The 19,562-nt window shown below is 51.5% G+C and overlaps 10 protein-coding genes across 10 annotated transcripts; 5 read left to right on the forward strand and 5 right to left on the reverse strand.

The window, feature by feature from the left end:
* Positions 1-262: 262 nt before the first annotated feature.
* On the reverse strand, positions 263-725 carry PV05_02754 (uncharacterized protein; the record flags this gene model as incomplete). The annotated part of the gene is made up of 2 exons (XM_013463343.1): positions 263-370; positions 420-725. The coding sequence occupies 2 exons, from the start codon at positions 723-725 to the stop codon at positions 263-265; spliced, it is 414 nt and encodes a 137-aa protein (XP_013318797.1).
* Positions 726-1,754: 1,029 nt separating this feature from the next.
* On the forward strand, positions 1,755-2,708 carry PV05_02755 (uncharacterized protein). Its single transcript, XM_013463344.1, has 2 exons — positions 1,755-2,114; positions 2,185-2,708. The coding sequence occupies exons 1-2, from the start codon at positions 1,779-1,781 to the stop codon at positions 2,302-2,304; spliced, it is 456 nt and encodes a 151-aa protein (XP_013318798.1). The 5' UTR covers positions 1,755-1,778; the 3' UTR covers positions 2,305-2,708.
* Positions 2,235-3,349, reverse strand: PV05_02756 (uncharacterized protein). The gene is made up of 4 exons (XM_013463345.1): positions 3,189-3,349; positions 3,096-3,121; positions 2,791-2,968; positions 2,235-2,731 (listed from the first exon to the last, which is right to left on the reverse strand). The coding sequence occupies exons 1-4, from the start codon at positions 3,266-3,268 to the stop codon at positions 2,674-2,676; spliced, it is 342 nt and encodes a 113-aa protein (XP_013318799.1). The 5' UTR covers positions 3,269-3,349; the 3' UTR covers positions 2,235-2,673.
* Positions 3,350-3,543: 194 nt separating this feature from the next.
* On the forward strand, positions 3,544-4,676 carry PV05_02757 (prohibitin-1). Its single transcript, XM_013463346.1, has 2 exons — positions 3,544-3,962; positions 4,016-4,676. Exons 1-2 carry the CDS (start codon positions 3,636-3,638, stop codon positions 4,538-4,540), a joined length of 852 nt encoding a protein of 283 aa, XP_013318800.1. The 5' UTR covers positions 3,544-3,635; the 3' UTR covers positions 4,541-4,676.
* Positions 4,677-5,281: 605 nt separating this feature from the next.
* Positions 5,282-7,648, reverse strand: PV05_02758 (uncharacterized protein; the record flags this gene model as incomplete). Its single annotated transcript, XM_013463347.1, has 2 exons — positions 5,282-6,369; positions 6,421-7,648. The coding sequence occupies 2 exons, from the start codon at positions 7,646-7,648 to the stop codon at positions 5,864-5,866; spliced, it is 1,734 nt and encodes a 577-aa protein (XP_013318801.1). The 3' UTR covers positions 5,282-5,863.
* A 1,309-nt stretch (positions 7,649-8,957) lies between these two features.
* PV05_02759 (uncharacterized protein) lies at positions 8,958-10,875 on the reverse strand (the record flags this gene model as incomplete). The annotated part of the gene is made up of 2 exons (XM_013463348.1): positions 8,958-10,660; positions 10,710-10,875. The coding sequence occupies 2 exons, from the start codon at positions 10,873-10,875 to the stop codon at positions 8,958-8,960; spliced, it is 1,869 nt and encodes a 622-aa protein (XP_013318802.1).
* A 655-nt stretch (positions 10,876-11,530) lies between these two features.
* PV05_02760 (uncharacterized protein) lies at positions 11,531-12,796 on the forward strand (the record flags this gene model as incomplete). Its single annotated transcript, XM_013463349.1, has 2 exons — positions 11,531-12,619; positions 12,668-12,796. 2 exons carry the CDS (start codon positions 11,531-11,533, stop codon positions 12,794-12,796), a joined length of 1,218 nt encoding a protein of 405 aa, XP_013318803.1.
* Positions 12,797-13,346: 550 nt separating this feature from the next.
* Positions 13,347-14,725, forward strand: PV05_02761 (uncharacterized protein; the record flags this gene model as incomplete). Its single annotated transcript, XM_013463350.1, has 4 exons — positions 13,347-13,652; positions 13,714-14,332; positions 14,385-14,479; positions 14,529-14,725. The coding sequence occupies 4 exons, from the start codon at positions 13,347-13,349 to the stop codon at positions 14,658-14,660; spliced, it is 1,152 nt and encodes a 383-aa protein (XP_013318804.1). The 3' UTR covers positions 14,661-14,725.
* Positions 14,726-15,471: 746 nt separating this feature from the next.
* On the forward strand, positions 15,472-16,812 carry PV05_02762 (uncharacterized protein; the record flags this gene model as incomplete). The annotated part of the gene is made up of 2 exons (XM_013463351.1): positions 15,472-16,321; positions 16,376-16,812. The coding sequence occupies 2 exons, from the start codon at positions 15,472-15,474 to the stop codon at positions 16,810-16,812; spliced, it is 1,287 nt and encodes a 428-aa protein (XP_013318805.1).
* Positions 16,813-17,398: 586 nt separating this feature from the next.
* Positions 17,399-19,510, reverse strand: PV05_02763 (uncharacterized protein). The gene is made up of 2 exons (XM_013463352.1): positions 19,043-19,510; positions 17,399-18,980 (listed from the first exon to the last, which is right to left on the reverse strand). The coding sequence occupies exons 1-2, from the start codon at positions 19,282-19,284 to the stop codon at positions 17,486-17,488; spliced, it is 1,737 nt and encodes a 578-aa protein (XP_013318806.1). The 5' UTR covers positions 19,285-19,510; the 3' UTR covers positions 17,399-17,485.
* Positions 19,511-19,562: the final 52 nt, after the last annotated feature.

Genomic DNA, 19,562 nt, shown 5'->3' on the forward strand with positions numbered 1-19,562 from the left:
AGGTCTGCTTCAGCTGGTGCAGTGAAGAGAAAGGGCAACAACTCTTGAACCGAGACCCGCTGGCGCTTGCACGCACGAACAAATCAACCGATCTTTCGCTAGGCAGTCGTCTGATAGCCGAACCCGTCGCGTTCATGCTGGTACGCCCGACAGCAACACTGTTTATATGAAAGGTCGGATATTGGACTCGCAGACAGGAGTTTCAGCGGAAATTCGGGTGGAGTGGAGGAAGAGGTTTTGCGTGCTATATCTCAGAGCTAAATCATGGGAAGAAGTGTTCTTTCATGTGTTCGACGAGCTCAACCATCAACTGTTCCTTGGGTATCTGCTTGACTTCGTCGACAATTCTTCCTTTCGGGTCCTCCCTAAGCTGCGAGACTTGATTAGGTCGCTTCGATTGAATAGATTTTGCCGCATACATTGATCAGAAGTGGACGTTCAAGGTCCATTCCCTTGGCGAACTGCTGCCAGACCGCTACTGCAGCAGCATTGTCTTCCGGTTCAATGGCTTCTCCTGCAAGAAAGCATCGAGGTCTGGGATAGAGGGCTCCCAAAACCACTTTCAGGCGTTCGGGGGTAAAATTGTAAGGCTCGGTAGAGGTCATGTCTAAGATGCCGACAAAGCGGAATGGAGTACCTTCGAAAATACCTCCAATAGCTTCTACCGTTTTGCGGTATTTGCCCACTCCGAACACAGATACTTCTTCATGCACGCCGGCGGGCATCTTTGCTGCTCCGGTGGTAATGTTGGCTGACTAATTGCGCTTGAGAAGCTTGGGCAGTGTTGAGCATGTAAGCAGAAAGACTATAGACATGTCGACTTTTATAGCCAGGAAATATGTTCAACTCGACAAGGCAATGGAGAATGGAGATCACAAGGCTGTCCAGCAGCATGTGATATTCTCGGGCGATAAAAGGTATGACGGACAAATCAGTGCTAGCGTAGTCGGGAGTGTATGCATCCGTTGGACACACCGCAATGGCCGGCGGCCTAAGCCGTATACCACTCTCTCAGACTGATCAACCAGAGGAGGCCGATGGCTGAGGGGCCCAGAGGAAACTTGATCTCATAGAGCCGGGCTGTTTTCCAGACTATTAATTCCGATCCATTCAGAAACAAGCCTCCGACAAAGGACAAGATCGCAAGTCGGTACAACGCCTGGTTCTCGATATCACAGGCGGCGGGATAACTCCCGTGTAAAAGTTCTGCATAGCGTAGACGTGAGCCAGTAAAGATGACGGCGCGGGCGCCGAAGGACCCGAGTACTGGCGCATCGAAGTCAACGGTTTGGTATAGCAGACAACGCTGTGTGTCAGAGCAAGAGTCCCAGTCTGCAAAGTCAGCTTAGCTGTCAGGCACGGTTATCCAGCTTCGATTCTTCGAACAGAAATGGGAGGATTTGTAGCGAAAAGCGCCGCATACCAGAAGCAAATAGTAGGGCAATAAGCCTGGATGAGGTGGAAGGATACCTGCCATTGTGCGGCAGAATCCAGACACCCGTGACTTACTCAAGTTATGAAAGTTTTTGCGTTTTATATGAGCATGGAAATGCCAACAGAATGTCCGTGAAGAAGCACGTTCGATAGAACTGACGACAGTGAACGTGAGTGCGTGGTCAACGAAGCCCGGAACAATTGCTGCGTTTCGAGTCAGTTCCTGAACCGGCGAATCAGAAAGACCAAACCCGCTGTCACTCGATCAACTTACAACAACCTCCGCAGAGCCTTTCTGACGGGCTCATTCACCCACAGTTCGTCTATTATTTACAATAATCAAGATGGCTCCCGGTGAGTATGCGTCCGCTGGCTCCGGTAAGCTGAAATTAAAAGGAGTCAAGGACGCCAAAGTGGACAAAAAGAAGAAGAAGAAACCTAGTAGCAAACCAAAGGACGAGGCTGGTGGCGTCGGTGACGGTGATTCGTTCCAGGACAAATCCGTCATGTTGAAGAACCTGGAAGACGAAGATGAGCAGCTCGCCAAGGAAGAGCGACGGATGATTGGAATGGTTGATGGAAAGGAAGTCGGGCCTGGTGCCGGAATCAAGGACGATGAAGAAAGAGAGATTGTCAAGACCGAGGCAGAGAAGAGGCACGAAGAGCAACGACGGAAGAGGGTATGTTTGTCCTGCACATTAGATATCCTTCATTCCATGCGTCTAAAGGCTAACTCTCCTTTTGCAACAGCTCGAAGATCGACTCAAGCGAGAAGGCGTAAAGACGCACAAGGAACGGGTCGAAGAATTGAATCGCTATCTCAGCAGTCTCAGCGAACATCACGATATGCCTCGAATAGGTCCAGGCTAACCCCAGTCCACCGGAAGCCGCTGCTGCATTTCAAAAAAGTTCTACGCCCTATGTCACTGCAACCACAATCCTTACTTCCTGGCATCACAGCTTTGTTGAGAATCATCAACAAATGGGATCAACCGCAACAAGACATCCAAGACATCGTTCAGACATCGTTCGGCAGGCACGTAGACGCCCATGACAGTGGTGATCACGAAGCCGCAGAGAGAGGAGACTGAGACCACTGGAGCGCAGGTCTGGTGCCGACAGGCTTTAAGGCAAGGCAAGACGTTTGATGCAGGATGTTTGATGATGAAACTCCTTTATTGCATTCCACTGGTTCCGCTTATGTACAATATTGCTGAACGACACCATCAACTGGGAAGCTTATTCCCCTGCGCCTCCCTCCTCCAATCGTCCAGGCTTGGAGTTCAAGTATTCGTTTCTGTACACAATGTGAGCCTATGTCTCCGGGCAGCCGTGTTTTTCTCAGTCAAGGCCTACCTTTCAGTGGCCCAATCCATAAGAACATATCCCAGAACCAATGGAGGGAGCCAGTAGAGGATTTGATGGTATGTGCGGCGATATGTGTTAAAGACGGCATTTTTGAAGGCGCCGGCCATGGGATCTTGTCTGTTCGGCGACACGGCGTATGTGACGATTCCTTTCTGAGTTTGCGACCCTATACAACAACGATCAATTAGCTCCCATGCTCTTCCTTCGATGCCATGTCACCTCATGGCTTTGTTGTCATAGGGCATTGTTTCGTCGCTCGCATGATCCGATGCAGTATAAAGGAGGATTCGTACCCAAGTCACCCCACCAGCCCATGTATCTGTTCAAACGAAGGCGTTAGCTCTCTAGCCACAAGTTCGTCAAGAGTTGCTGGGGCTTCCACATACACTCCGTTCTTTGGATCAGGGTGGCCAGCCGACCGCAGAGCCTTGGTGGCCTGCATCATAAGACGAGGAGTCGGACGCATCTTGATGTGATCGTACTTGTTGTCGTTCGACGGTACAAGTGTTGGCTGATTGCGTGCAAAGATGTCAATGATCGCAGGAGCTTCGCGGAGCTGCAGTTGCAAAAAGACTTGGCCGCTGACATAAGGCAAGAACTATTTCGAGGCGCTATCATTGGTCATTGTATAAATATGGTCAGTACTTGACCGTGCTAGGGTCTAGGGCGCAGCATGAAGCATTTTCTCCACATCTTGGCGGCGACTCCCAAGCTGCCGGAAGCATCGAAAAGTCCATTACGACTACAGCTACCTGAACGGCGACAGTACCATCCCACCATCCCATCGCTGAGCGGTCGTTGTCCCTTCGCTACCTGTCCATCCATTGCCCAACATGTCCGCACCGAATGTTCTCAACGCCGTTTCTCGATGGGCCGTCCCGATATTCATCGCCGTCTCCTTCGGCCAGGCGGCGATATACGACGTAAAAGGCGGAACAAGAGCCGTCATCTTCGACCGATTGTCCGGTGTGCAGGAGAAGGTGGTCAATGAAGGCACACACTTCCTGATCCCCTGGTTACAGAAGGCCATTGTCTACGATGTGCGAACGAAGCCGAGAAACATCAGCACCACAACCGGAAGCAAGGACTTGCAGATGGTCAGTTTGACACTGAGAGTGCTGCATAGACCGGAGGTGCAGATGTTGCCCAAGATCTACCAGGTAAGCACCCTTTCTCTCCGAATCACATGGGTCTTGTCTAACAATCCAAACAGTCTCTCGGCCAAGACTACGACGAAAGAGTCCTGCCATCGATTGGCAACGAAGTCCTCAAAGCCATCGTGGCCCAATTCGATGCCGCCGAGCTAATCACACAAAGAGAAGCAGTTTCAAACAGAATCCGAACCGACCTGTTGAAACGAGCGCAGGAGTTCAACATTGCTTTGGAAGACGTCTCAATCACACATATGACCTTTGGTCGAGAGTTCACCCGCGCAGTCGAGCAGAAACAAATCGCACAACAGGACGCTGAACGAGCACGGTTCATCGTCGAAAAGGCTGAGCAGGAGCGACAAGCCAACGTCATCCGTGCAGAAGGTGAAGCAGATGCTGCAGATATTATCAGCAAAGCCGTGGCCAAGGCTGGTGATGGCCTGATCCAAATCAGAAGGATCGAAGCCAGCAAAGACATTGCGCAGACTTTGGCCACGAATCCGAACGTGACATATCTACCTGGCGGCAGTGAGGGAGACGGTGGAAAGGGTAAAAGTACGGGACTCTTGCTCGGTCTGAGGGCATAACCGAATGGAAGAGTCAACATGAAACAATATGTAAAGCTATGATCACCCACTACTGTTACTATTTCACCTTCTGCTTTCCCAGTGTAGCATTACATACCTAGCGAGTGGAAAATCGGACGGACATTCTCAACTTTCATCACTTACATACTTACAGGTCTTTGTGCTTCGTGAATGCTTTGTGTCCCTACTCATACCTTACCCTTGCCGGGTGCTTGGACTACTTATTTCGGAAACAAAGGAGACCATACTTTACGCTGGGCCACAGCCGCGGTGAGGGTGCTATGCGAACAAAGAGACTTTCTATCTATGTCTGCAAGCGGCCAGAGCGTTGTACGAACCGGCATTGCACGAGATGGGCCTCTCTGGAAGAAGGTCAGGTCAACCAATGCTAAATGTACAGTCGGAAAAAGCCTCGATGCTCAGCTTTTCAAGCAGACCAACGTGTCCTGTATTCGTGCCCACCACACATAGACACTAGATCTTAGAATCGAACGTTAAAATCAATATATACAAGAAAGTACTCCCTCCGTACATTTCCAAGAATCGAAAAAGGACCTGAAAAGCATCCGTGAAACGCGTCACATCCCAGGACTGGCCCTTCTCTTCGCCAGCCATAGATGATAAGTTAGAAGCTCCTCTCAATCTGCTGCAACTGATGCCTTCTCAAATGACTAACATGCCTCTTGACTCTCCCACTCGTTGTCCCGGTCTTCGTCCAGACACTCAATGCCCCAGGTCCACCACACATCTCGCCCTGCGCGCCTGTGCAGGCCATATTACACTTATCCTCATCCAGCTCGTTGGACGTGATCTCCGCACCGCAGAAACATTGGCCCGCGTACTCTGTTCCGGCGACTGAGCACCCGACGCTGTCGCAGAATGAAATGCACGCATCGTTAGTCATATTGGGCCCGTTGAAAGTCGACCATTTCGGAAGCGATCGAGGAGTGACGGTGTCGGTGAAGCAGCCTGAGTAAGACCAGGCCGGGTTTGATGAGACGGGGGTTGATGTCGATGACGGCAAGACTGAGGCCGAGATGTACGAGAGCTAGGAAGATGCAAAGATGTTCTGTCAGTTTCTCTAGTGTGCTTTCAATAGGTTTGCAGTAGGTTGGACTTCGCTTGGGGGCAGAATGTATGGGGAACAAAAGCATAGTGGTGGACTGGGCGCAACAATGAGTGGCGGGCAGAGAACTTGGGATGGTGTTTGGAGGGATTGAAAGACTGGAATGCTGGACGCAGCAGCCGAAAACAATCAGGAGCTGCAATTGTATCCTGTAACGGCGGCTGATCCTCCTGACATAGAGTCAGACGAACCAGCCATCAAGTCGCAAGAGTCGTAGTCAGGATCAGCGAAGAAGATTGCTCAATTACCGAAGATGCTGGAGACACAGGCTGAACCACATTCTGAGACGCAGCGGCGCCGGAAGAAGTCACCGTTGCGAGCGTGGTAGGCTGGACAGCCAATATGGTCGAAGAGGAAGAGGCAGCAGCACCACCGGCAGGGGTCGTTGTGGACGCCGAAGCCGAAGATGCTTGGGCGGCAGCAGGAGCAGAAGAAGCAGCAGCAACAACACTGGCGGAGGTCGCTGCAGAGGCTGAAGCCGAAGATGCTGGTGCGGAAGACCCAGATGAGATGAGCTCGCTTGAGCCGCTCGAACTGCTACCACCAGCTCCAGTGTTGGTGCAGGCGCTGCCGGTGCATTTCTGGTAGAGCGAGATGACACCTGAACCGCCGCAGAATTCAGAATCGTCACCCGAGCATTTCATCTCGCAGCTGCCGACGACGCCGGCTACGGGCATGCCGCTCGAGGGTATAGAGTTGCCGCCTATGACCACATTAGCATGAGTATCTAGCTGGGAAGAGGGGGAAAACATACAATAGCACTCCTTGGAATATTCAGTACCGGCAACGGAGAAGCCTTTGCTATCGCAGAAGGCAACACAGGCTTCGTTGGTCATTTGGTCATTCGACTCGGTGGCACCAGTGAGGATGCGGCTGTAATAGTTGTCAGTACCGCATCCAGTGTACGACCAGCCTTTGCTGGTTAAGTCTGTGAAGAAAGTGGCATTGCCTGCTCCGATGGTTGTGGTAGCACCACAATCAGATTGAGGTGTAGCCGCACCGGGTCCCTTTTGGACAGGGTTGCATCCAGGCAAGGCAGAGAGCACGCCACTGACGGGCTCATCGATCTTAGGTTCGATGCGGCAGCCTTCAGCTTGAGTGTCAGGAATGAGCTTGAACTCAGGGCAGTCCTCGACACGACCGCTGTCATTGGTGCAAGTGTCGACAGCACGTTGCAGAAGATCAGGGTCCCAGCCCATAGCGAAGTCACCGTGACTGCCATAGCCGGTGGGATCACCCATTGACCAGACAAATGGTTGGCTGTCACCGTACCACTGATCGGCGAATTTGCCTGTATCCCAGATAATCTCATAGAAGATGGAAACTAGATGAACCGGAAAATCGGGAGGGCATAAGCCGGAGTTGTAAGAGGTCGCCGGGTAGGAGACGTGAGACTTGTGGTCAGAAGAATCAAGGTCTTTGCCGTTCCAGCAGGATGGGAAGAAGACTTGCGCTCGAAGCCCATCGGGGCAGTTGTAGTTGGGAAACATGCCAGTCTCTGGTTTGGCTGCGCCGCTATAATCGAGACAGTTATAGCTGATCGCCTGGGAAGCAAAATCATCTCCACCGCTTCGTTTGAAAGGATCTCCAGCAAGCATTCGGAAGCCAGGTGGGAAGGCTTTAAGAGTCTCACCGTCGCCCTTTCGTTGCAAGTAGTAGACGGTGGCACCTCCAACCTGGTTCACGCTTTCGAAGCTGCCGTTTTGATGTTGAAACCACAATGTTGGGGTCCAATAGTTGCTGTTGTCTCCGGTCACTGTGCAAGAAGAGCAGGTTGATGTTAGTGTGGTGTTATCGTCCATAGTGAAATCGAATGCATTGCCTCCCATGATGGTGTGCACATGGCCAGACACCTTGCCAGGGTTGACAATGGGGTCGGCTCGTTCCACGACGATGGGAGTTTTGCATGGTAATCGCCAGAATGCTGACACTGGAGATGCGGCAAAGGCGGCGAGCAGGCCGGCAGTAAGAAGGGCAGACATTTTGGTGTGCTGTAACAGCAAAGGAACGACTCGGACTTGAGGGTGGCGGCTGAGGATGCCGGAACGATCGAGGATGTTTTAAGGAAGGACTGAACAAAGGAATGGATGTACGATTCAATCGCACTAGAAATAAAGAACGAACGGCGAAGGTCACCGACCTCGAGCCTGTAAGCGAATGTGGTGGGAAAGGACAAAGAAAGACTTGCGACGGAACAACACAAAGCACAAGGGAGAGGTATATGAGGATGGGGATATGATATACAACCTTCAAGGCCTTCGCTATCGCCGAAATCATTATCTCTTTCGTTCGAATATGACTGAAATTGCAGGTATTAGCCAGGCTGGCCCTCTTTGAAGAGCGGCTGGGATCCCTGCAAGGCTTTTCGTGATGCTGAACTCCTCGAGGATGCGAATATGCACACCTATATGACGTGTCTTTGCCATTCGGACTCAAACCATATCATTAGTCTGCAGTAGGTGATGGAACCCAATGTCATTGAGCCGAAACAGGGTGATGGGAGCAGTTGTATACACCCTAGCTTGCTCGCCAGCTCGAGGTAAGCTGGGCGAGTGAAGGATTTGATGGGTGTCTGCGGATTTTAGGTCATGTTGATATCGTGGCCAGGTAGTCTAGGTCGATTGTAGGCAAGAAGAACCGATGGATAAGATCGGAAAAGTGACCTCCACGACGTTAGTAGAGCCAAGGTGACTTGTAAGATTAGTGGCCTGTTTCAGAAGCCACGAGGCGGACATGAAAGGCGACATGAAATTATGTTGGAGGGGAGAGGTTTGTTTCAGGATCAAGCCACAAATCGAGATGGAGAACGTCGAAAGACGATGATTGTGAAGTTGTCCTCAGCAGCCGGTCATGGCTATATGTCGGACTCAGTCTGAATCACCATGTTCACGAATGAAGACGGGCTCGCGCGACAGGCCTGGCGACCATGAGGATGAGCATGCAAGAATGTAAGTCGACGAGTCCCGTGCTTGCTCCTTGTGGTGGGCAAGCTCGGCTCTCGCGGAGTCGCGGAAATGTAGGGCGCATGATGGACGCAAGGACGGAAATCACTGGCTCGCTAAACACTCGAATTGCGGGACGACGCTTGACCGATCCGAGCATCGTAAAAGTACTTGTAGCTGACTGTTAGCCTGTCACGTCTCTTCAACATTGCACTTCCCCTTCAGAAGCTGAGAAGGGGCTGAGTCTGTGAACATCACTCACCGAATTCAGTATTCAAGTGCGCCAGCTTCTTCGTACTGGTGTTTTGATCAGTCACCAAGCGTCATTGGGGCCCCCCCATCGTGAAACCTAATCATCTTCCTCATCCTTAACAGGCACATCGATCAGAAACTCTGCCGACGATCGCTCCAGCTTTCCTCTCAAGACTGCCATGGTCAGAATGTCCTTGTTGTATAGCTTCTGACCCAATCGTCCGACCTGTGTTCCCTGAGGATCATTTTCTGCGCCTATGATCAGCACCTCGTGCTCAGCATATTTTTCTTTGTCCTTGAGCGCTGGCAGCCGCCTTTGGACCGAGTCAGCTCCAAGCACCGTCGCGACTTGGGATAGCTCTCGTTCGAGCTTGCCAAGATCTGTGCGAATTCGCTTCGTGAGAAAGACTGTCGTGCCAGAGAGGATATGCGTCAGACCGAGCTTGCCTCGCTGCATGGCTTCTTTCAAATTGAAATCCCGTATGCGCTCATGAGAAGGATCCCGAGGCAGAAATTCATCGACAGCTGGAAACGAACCGCGACGCTGGGTTTCTATGATCCATTCCTCGGTCACAATGTCGATGCCTCTTGCCACGGCTATAATCAACTTGCTGGTTCTCTTGAATGGTCCTTTGCCAACACACAGCATAGTGGCATCATTGATAGACTTGGTCTCACGTCCTCCCAGGTGTCGAAACGCCTCCATCATGCTGTTTTTCTGGTCAATTTCCGTGCTACCGCTGAAGATCACAACTGGTGTTGACCCAGCATATTGTTTTCCGGAAGACGCCACAGAATCTCTGCGCGCTCTCTTCCGTGGAGAGCGTGACTGAGTCCCAGCACGGCTTTCTGGGCTGATAGTCGGTTGATTAGATACGGACAGTGGCTTCCTCTTGGGTGTTGTTCTCCCTCTGCCTCTTTTTGCCGTTCCTTGTTTCGGTGTATTGCTAAAGCTCACACTGTTCGCTAGCTGAGTATTCTGGGTGCTGAATATGTCATCTTCTTCGCTGTCTTGGCCGACGTCAGCCGCTTCTATGTCCACTAATTTGCGTTTCCTTGATTGTTTGTCAAGGTTGAATTTTGGTGTTGTATCTCCTGTGGGAGATTGTTGCACAAAGTCAGACTTTGGTGTCGACCGCCGACTATCACTCCCTAATCCACCAGTTTTCTGGCCCCTTGAGGAAGGAGGGCTCTCAAGGCTCTTATGGTCGTTTGCAATTGTGACTGTGTCTCGTGGAGTAGGTGAGCGGCGCACGTGTTCGGCAGGTGTATCAGCCTCCACATCCACGGCTTGGTCTTTAGGACATATCTTCTCCGCCAGCTGCAGGTCCTCAGGTTCGGTGGGGACAACGGTCGAGGCCTTGCTGAGGAAGCTGTCATCGGTTTCGGTAGTGCCTCTGGGTATTTCAGACTTTAGCTGACCTCGACAAGGTGGCGGGGTGGGTGAGCATGTGGATCGAGAGGATGTGTCAGATTTGGCTGCCTCTTCTGTTTCGGGGCCCATAGGCTTGACAACATCCTCCATGGTCTCTTCATCGGACATGGGTCGTGGAAGGCCGCTGACGATCGGTAGAGGAGGTGGTCTCATACTGTCGGAAATATCGCCGGTCACGTCCCAGCGGATGGCCCATCTATTCGTCGTGGTGGTGGTGAATTGTACATCGCAGTGAAGGACGAACGACTTGAGATGTGTCGAGGTCGAGACTGGGACGCGAAATTCCAATCCATCGTCAGTGAGCACACGACATCCATCGTCGCTATCATCAAAGACGCGGAGCAGGACGAAATCAGGGTGAGTCTCTATTGCTCGGTTAGTGATCGAGGAAGTGAGAAGTATGTAGAAACTGACCAAGACAGATTGCAGAATGCTGTTGGTCAAGCTTTGAGCTCAGGATGATGGCATCGTCGAAAACTTCGTCCGGCAGGTACCAAGTACTAGAGTCCCCTTCAAGAGGTAAGTCGTGCATTGTCTCACCTCCAGCAGCATCATGATGGAACAGAAACGCGGCAACCATCTTCACGAGTCAAAAGAAATACTCTCACACAACGAAAAGAAAGTCAGATTGATGTACAAACAGAGTATCAAGATGGAGAAGGAAACTGGAGTTTGAAGAGATTGTATAACGTATGAAGCAGGTACTTGCTCAATGGGCGACAGCAGGACAAGGCAGCCTGGCCTTGGCATCAAACTCAACAGCCTTGTGCTCTCTGGTCACCACTCATTGTCTACGACCAATGTCCGCAGCGTCAATGTTCTTATGCTTGCTGGAAATCAGAAGACTAGGTGCCGTGGATGTTGACCAAACAAGGTGTTTGTTCTGCTACGCAGCAATCAAATACGAATTGTTATTGGGAATGATGCAGCATATCATCAAACGTCCCACCATGTGACGATAAATCCGCTCGTCTGATGCACCGCTTTCTCTACCACATTCACTACGACCACAAGCCAGCCGGGGATGGAGTTGCTGGAGTGTCATAAGACGGCGGTGTTCCAGTGGCAATCACCGGTGAGGCCTCCCTGGCTGTCAGAGAACTTCATTTAATTCAATGCAGTGAGGTCCAAACAGCGCACCTACATATACCTATAAATAAGGAGGAAACCACCAACACTTCCCTGATATTCTCCCGAATATTCGCCAGAGATCTGCCTTCACCAATACCAGCGCCATGTCCGAAAGCGACCTGCTTTTGCCAGAACATCAGCATTCCACTGTGGAACTTGACATCAAGGCAGCCTACAAGCGCCAGTCACTTGATGATGCGCAAGACGTGGCCGTTGTCTCAGGAGCTAACCAGCAGGACGAAGAAGACCATGAATCCCAGGATAACCAGCAAACAATGGTCTTAGCGGAAGCTTTATACCGTGACCAGGGCTCCAACAGTCAAGGTTGTTCTTCGCATGACGGTGCATTCGAAGACCTCATTGTGACTTTCGACTCTACCAGCATTGAGCAACCATGGTATAGATCTCCCCATCCTGCCGAGGCTTCGGGTCCATCCACCAAAGATGAATTGCAGCTCCTGGGCATGCCCAAAGAAGTGAGAGACATCATCTGGAAGCTTGTCATGACCAAGATGACATCCGTCAAAGTGTGCTTCTCCATGTTCAGCGAGAATGACTCATACTATGACCGTGGCTACGGCGCACTTCGGAAAGGGTCCGTGGCTGGACTTACGTTCCCCGGGAAGTGCCCAATGAGTCTCCTGTACGTCTGCCGCCAGACGTTCAACGAGGCGATCCCATTCCTCTATGGGGAGAACCACTTTGTCAACTTCAATGTGCGGGGCTTCAATGGCTGCTTTGTCAATGATCCAGATCATGGCATCGGTCGAGCCAATGCTGCTCTCATCAAGAGGGTATCCCTCGGTATTCCTGAGCCAGTGAAGCAAGATCGGACCAACCACCTCCCAGGGTTTCTTGATTTCATTTGTTCGACACTGACAGGACTTGTCCACCTCGAGTTGAGCGTCAAGTTCGAATCTTATAACGAAAGTCCTGCAACACATGATCAGCATCTAGAGTGGTGCGAGGAGCGACGAGCTCTCCTCCTGACTGCTGCGCATCTCACCCAACGCCATTCTAATCTAAAGAAGGCTGTTTGGTGCTCCACAAGCGGAGGATCTCTCGTCACTTTCTGGCATGGCACAAAGATGCAGGTCCGCCTTGCTGTCTTTCTTCTGCCTGCCGGACAAAGTGTTAACATAGCAAGACCAAATTCAACATTGGACATTGAGGCGATTCCAATCGTGACTGATGTAAGTGTGCTTTGCGTTCAAGAGTGGCCTTTGCTAACTCCATGGTAGGATATTGTCTTGGACTGCCCAAAGATCAGAGAGACAGAGTGGGACGGCCTTTTGAATCAGCAAGCGACAGACTTTGCACTCGATGAAGACGCAAAGGCTTCTGAGCCTGCAGCACATGTGAATACTTGAAGCGGCATCCGCTGTTGTTGTTGTTGTCAGTGGCGTGAATCTTTCTCCAGATTTCGGCTTCTTCTGAGGAGTGCGAAAATTGTGAATGCAGAAGACGTCGCTTTCAGCAGTGTCTGTTGACTGGCGGACAAGACAGCGCAAGTGCTTGGATTCCCCGGGGAGTGAGGCTTACCTTGTCCAGAAAATGGATAATGCACAGCATCCATTGTCCCAGAAGCGCCTAATCTGCTTTCACCTGCTCGTTACCATTGTCGTGCTTGAAAACACCTCACCGCCTCCAGAACATCGGCAGTCGGCTGTAGAACCCGATCGAACCAGGGCTCAAGGAGTGAATCTGGAATTTCTGAAAAGTAAGAGTGTCGCGATACCATGTACTCATTCCCATCGCTTGTCACATTTCATAGATCGGAAGTCCATTCATGTGCACATGCCTTGGAGTTGCTCCTACACCAGTCTCGAAGGTGAGAACCTGAGTAGCCCTCCAAGCGAGCACTGCTAACGCGCTAGTCTGCAAGCACAGTCAAGACCTGAATGACAGCCGAATCTCAAGATGAGCAAAACTCGGCCCCCAGTGAGCAAGTGGGTGCGGTTGCTGCGGAAGTTGTCACGCCGTAGACACGCACGTCAACTCAGAAGACAACGACTCTCATCCTCGGCATATTCGACGAGACGCTCAAACATTGGGTCATGGGGAGCGGAGGGCCCTTGGGTCTTGCAGGCCTCAAAGGTCCGAAAGCGCTACAAAGCCCGGAAGGGCAACAATCACCGGAAGCGCAACAAAGCCTGGAAGCGAAAGTGGATTCGTGAGAACCGGAAGAGAGGAAAAGTCTCAAAGGCATTGCCTCGTCAAAAAAAGGTATGCCACTTTTCTTGGCTGTTTGAGATTGTCAGCTTTCTGATCTGTACATGCTGCACAGGCCGGTCAGTCGGTGACCTTTCTATCCCTACCGCCGGACGTTAGAGCCATAATGTATGGATTGTTGTTGGTCAAGGATTGGAGTCTGGACGTTTTCCGCAACGCCTCAAGCACATACCTCAAAGGAGCTCCAAAATACGTCCGGAGAAGGAAGGAATGGGTGCAAGTGCAAAAGTACAAAAACGAGCCGCATCCGATGCCCCGTGGGCCTTTGGCTCTCTTGTATGTCAATCGCCTCATCCACGAAGAAGCTGCCCAGGTTCTGTATGGCCAGAACAGATTCATTGCGGTCAAAGACACCTCTTTCAACTACAACAGCATCCTTTCCGGATTCGGTAAAGTCAATGCCGGCAGGATAAGAAAGCTGGAAGTCGGAGTGCCAAAAGTTGTCAAAACCGGCAGTCTCAAAGAGACTGAATTCAAGCGCTTCCTGAGCTTTGTGTGCGAGGACTTCTCGAACCTGCAGAGTCTCGTGCTCACGACGACACCCAAAAATAATCCTGACTTCCAGGCCTCCAGGAAGTTCAAGAGGCAGTGTCGAGGAGTCTTGTTCACGGCAGCACAGATCACACAATGGCATCCGGTCTTGAAGAAGGCGATGTTGTCACGGACTGCTAAAGGTGAGCCCCGAAAGAAGGCCCTCCACGTGATTGTCGGATCTGATGTTCGAAGGTCGTGCTTTTGTCGAATTGCGCGTCGACTTTTCGCCCGGGTCGGCAGTGGCTCCATGGAAGGTGGAAGACGAGAAGCAACCGGACTCCTCAGAGGTGAGCTTGGTCTTCGCAGGCATGAAAGCAGAGACTGACTGGGTATTAGCGAAAATGTGTTTTGCTGGATAGCGTCAAGATCAGAACGATGTCCTGGGAGAATCTTATGGGAGTCGACGCAGACATCTTTGCACTGGCCGCGACTGCGCCAAGTTCTGAATCAGCAAACGCAGGGAAGTGATGGAGAGGGCGACCAAGCCCAGTACAACATGAGAATAGTGATGATAAGCTATGATGGCTACTCCGTAATCATTTTGCTTATGAAGGTGAGCAAGATCAAAGCCCATTGTGTATTTGTGGTCGGCCGGATGAAGTACGGTGAAGCAGAAATGTGAGAATGGCCCGAAAATGGTTCGTTAATGTGGACTTCATCTCCCCATTCTCTTCCTTTCTTCTCCCACTGGGTTTGCCTAATGCCTCCAGACTTTGAGTGAAGAGAAAATACTGATTTGTCTAGTCTTGCTGCATTGCTTGGTCCTTACGTCGCTGTCAAGTCTTAGCACGGAGGTTGTGCCGGTCGATACCACCAGCAAGGTTCTCAGGTAGGACAGGGGAAACAATATGAAGCTGTTGGTATTGTTCTTGATGTCTCTCACCTTGGGAAGCTTCATCCTTTTCCCATCAAAGATTGAACGGAGCAATGAAACATGGGTTACTGGGTCAAGACTTGTAAAGCGCGGACAAGGTCAGAATATCAGTGTGCAGTAAGATGACCGGGGAGGGTGGCTGAGATTCATCTCTGCAATGGAGGCCTTCAGTCACAGGAGGATAATACTGCCTCTCTCTGGTGTTGTTTGTTTTCTTCACACACCATCCGTCTGATGTTTTCCCTTGACAGCTCAATTAACTCTTGCATCTCGCTGCCAACAAACATTCCCAATTCCATCTGCACACCACTCGACCCTTCATCTTCTCCCTCCATCTTGATACTGACATCATTACACCTCTCTGCCTTTCTCCCCTATCGCGCACTCCGTATTGCTTCCGTCAGCATGTCTGCCGTGGTCAATTCGGCAATGCCCGTGGGGCACGCCACTTCCTTCCCTACCGCTGGAATCGGCGGCCAGTACTACAACAACCCCAGCTTCGAAGTTCCTGTCTACAGCCATGGTGCTAGGAGAACTTTGACTTGGCAGATGATCGACGCATGGAATCAGTACAGTCTCAACTACGCTATCGGTGAAGGCATCGCAACAGGTCTTGTCTGGGCCGCTCTCATCTACCTCCTGGCTCTGACTCCCAGCCGCAAACGAACCACTCTATTCCACTCCTTCCTCCTCGCAGGCCTCATCTTCATGATGATACATCTCATGCTGGACATCATCTCGGTCGTCACACCTGGCCTCTCCGCCAGCTCCGCGTACGTCGTGCTCACCAGAGACATCAGCTCAAGCATCTGGACGACCCAGTACACCGCACTCTACGCCGCTACCCGAGTAACAAACTGGCTCGCCATCATCTCTGCTTCCCTCTGTCTCTGGCTCCAGGCAAAGGGGCTGATGTCTGGACTCAAAGTTCGGTTTCCGACAGTCTACTACATACTCCTCACATACCTCGCACTGAGTTCGCTCGCTGCTTTGATTGCCTCGATGGTCTACTGGATCTACCAGATCACCGTGATCCATGACGACATCACGTACCCGGCCTTCTTTGCAAAAATGCTGAGAAACGTCTACTTGATCATCTACGCCATCAGCATCGGCAGCTATTCACTCGTCAATGTATGCTCGGTCATGAACATCATTTGGAAACGTCCGTCATCAGTCCTCACTCCCCACAGCGCTTACCACTCGGCATTGAACTTGGTCGGTCTACTGGGTGCGCAGTCTTTCATCGTGCCACGTAAGGCCCCCAACACTGCTGTACTTACTGTCTCATACTGACTCGTCCATACAGTGATCTTTTGCATCCTCCAGATCGTGTACACAGACAATCAGATGACACTCCCAGCAGCCCTCCTCCTTCCATCAGTCTACCTCATCCTCCCTCTCGGTTCACTATTCATGAGCGTCAAGTCAGCCGACATTGACAACCAGAAGAAGGAAGAAGTGATCTTGGTATCGCCGCAGAAGCCCATGTTCAGTCCAATGAAGAGTAATGTGCACAAGTCTCCGAGTCTGACTGCTTGCACGGTCACGGGATCTGAACCAAGTTCATTCATGCTGGATGACGCTACCATCAGAGAGACACCAACCAAGAACGCTGCCAACTCAGCTGAGCGGGACCTGCAAATCATCGACTGGGAGAAGGGCGTTGAGAAGAGCCAAGAGACTGAGTCGATACTGCACCACAAGGCTAGTCATACTAACGAGAAAGAGCCTCTCGAGGTCTAGACCTTCCGCGAGGGTCAATATCGAAGCAAGACAAAAGGAAACCCAGCAATGAGAGACGGACAACACATAGTCATTGATCAGGGATGTCAACAAACGAATTGCCAAGTGAAAGAGTCAAGGATAGATGGAAATTTCCAAAATTTGCAAACAAGATCCGGGGCTGAACAAATAAGAACTGGTGAGAAATGGAGCGAAATGGATAAACTTGATGGGAAACTGGGCCGAAAAATGTTGCAAGATGTCCACTGTGCAGAGTCCTCAGCCTGGACAGCATTGATATGCCTGCACCGGTGTCCACATCACTCATTCATTGGCACTCACACCATTCATTATCAGGATCTGGGAATGGAACATGAGCGTACGGACACGGAGCCTGGTACTTAGGTAGTTATCTTGCATATCAATGCAGAATCCCATGAGCCAATACGAATAGAGTCTTTCGGAGATCATGCCGTATCTGTTTGTTCTTGGGGATCGCACTGTCTTGCGTCGTACTATAGTTGGCTTACCTACCTAGTCCTTTCGAGCTCGGTCCAGCCATAGAATCAGGCCCAGGAGAAAAGATGAAGACGATGAACTTAGTACACTGTTTTGTCAGATAACCTCATATTCTCATCATATCATACCTACATACCAAGGACGTCTTACAAAGGTCCAGTCTACCACCAACAGCTCAACTCACTGTATCAACCATCCGTCTCTTCACCAGCCTCACCCAGCGTCTGCGCCTCCATTCGCCCGTCCTGCCTTTACTATTGAACACAGTGCCTTCCTCCCAATCTTTGCTCATTGCCTTTTTGTGACCTGTTGCTAGTTTCTTCGTTTTCCGTTGCTCTTCCTCCTTGTTCAGCGAGGGGACATCATAATCGCCATACGCCAACCACAAATCATCCTCGCGATTCGCGCCACTGCCGGGCACCGGCGGTAAGTCCCACACCCACCCGCCAAAATCCGCATTGACGCTTTCACGGCGATCTGTCGCGATCGATGCTGCCTCACCGTCGTTGTGCAGCACATCGTACTCGACGCCCACGACTAGACGATCGTTGACCCACTCGCCCGCTTCCAGGTCCAGCTCCCATTTCTTGCTGGCCCACTCCCAGCCTTCGGGCGGTACGACGTCCTCGAAGAAGCGAGTCCCCCGGGGTCGGTCGCCTGCTATGCGCGACGGAGATAGAGGGTCATAAGGCGAGGGTGTGAAGAGGTGCGGTTGCCATTCGGCCGCCTTGGCGCTGGAGGTGGTGAGCGACTGGAGGGGTCGGTGCTGGAGTTCGAAGATCTCGACCTCCTTCGTGTCGGGAGTCGTGGAGAGTGTGACTTCCGAAAATGCGGCGAGAGTGGATTGGATAGCGGCGGGCGTGGCCGGGAGTGGAACGCCGTGGATGTAGTGTGCGTGTTTGAGCTTGGGGTCGGACAGAGTGAGTTGGGTTTCGGTTTCGGCGCGCTTTTGCATCTTGATGAGCCAGGATTGCGCCGTAGGGTGGGACGAGATGGTTAGTGCCCAGCCCAGGGTAAGGGCGATGTAGCGCCACGGGAGGAGGTGCGCGGTTATGAAGGACAGGGTGGTCAGGATGGTGAGGTACAGGAAGAGCTGGGACGAGAAGGTTTCGTTGCTGAAGTTTGTGGCGGGCGCGACGGTTTTGACCAGGGCGTCGTGAAGGTTGGAAAAGTCCGCCATGCTGTTTTGGAGATCTCGCATATTGCGGAAAAAGTCTTTCGAAGTTTCGCTGGCGGGTTTGATGGTCTGGGCGGGAGCAAGAGCCGGGCCTGTGTAGGCTTGCTGGTAGGAGTAGGGAGTGGTGCTAGAGGTTGTTGCTGAGGGTGGCGGAGGCGGGTGACGAGATGTGAATGCCGGGACCATTACGAAGAGTAACGCCACGGCAAGCGGGAGCACGACGACCAAGTATGGATCTAGGCAGATGAAGGTGTAGGTGGCGAGAAAGGAGAGTGTGTGGGTTGGTGTACGCCAGGTGAAAAGGCGAATGAGGCGGTTTTGGAAGACGAAGACGATGCCAATGCGTGCGTTGAAGCGGCGGAAGTTGTTGGTCATCAAAGGGAGGCTGAAGGCTGGACGGGAGACATAATTCGAAGAACGGCGGTCGACAGATGTAGGGGAAGTAACTGCATCGCCTCCAACATCTTCGGTTGGTATGACTTGTTGGAGAATCCTGAAGGGTAATCAATAACCGTTTGCCTGGGGAAATTGAAGAGGCTGATGGATGACACCTACTTTGAAAAGAGTCTGTCTTGAAGAGACAACTTGCCAGGTGTACTTGGTTCGTGCTCTTCCAGTTGGGCGGCCACGACTTCTTGTCCTTTTGTTTTTAATCGTGATGGAGACACGGATCTTTTGATCTTCTCCCTTGGACTTGCTTTTTCTTCTCCGGACTCGACATCGTCACCTCGGACGGATATTAGAGGGACAGGTTCGTCCCGGTTCGCGAAGGCGTCCGCTGTATATTCATCCATCATGTTGTGTTATTGGCCCTCTTGGTCACCCACAGTCATGCTGACAAGATAATGTGAACTGCTAGGCCGGCATTTGTTATACAACAGAGTGGTTGTGAAGTCTTTGTTTGAGCCTAGGCATCGAGGCATGTTGTTGATGTCGGCTAGCATGTGGCTTGTCGTCACACGTGACAAAGATCAGTCACGTGGGGTCATCGGTGGCGCGCCCATTTCAAAGGCGCTGGTATCGACCTTCAGGGGTTGCTCAGATAGAATTATGGCCTCGCGCACCTACCATTGAA

This window comes from Exophiala xenobiotica (assembly GCF_000835505.1).
Source record: "Exophiala xenobiotica strain CBS 118157 unplaced genomic scaffold supercont1.2, whole genome shotgun sequence".
NCBI classification, from domain to species: Eukaryota; Fungi; Ascomycota; class Eurotiomycetes; order Chaetothyriales; family Herpotrichiellaceae; genus Exophiala; species Exophiala xenobiotica.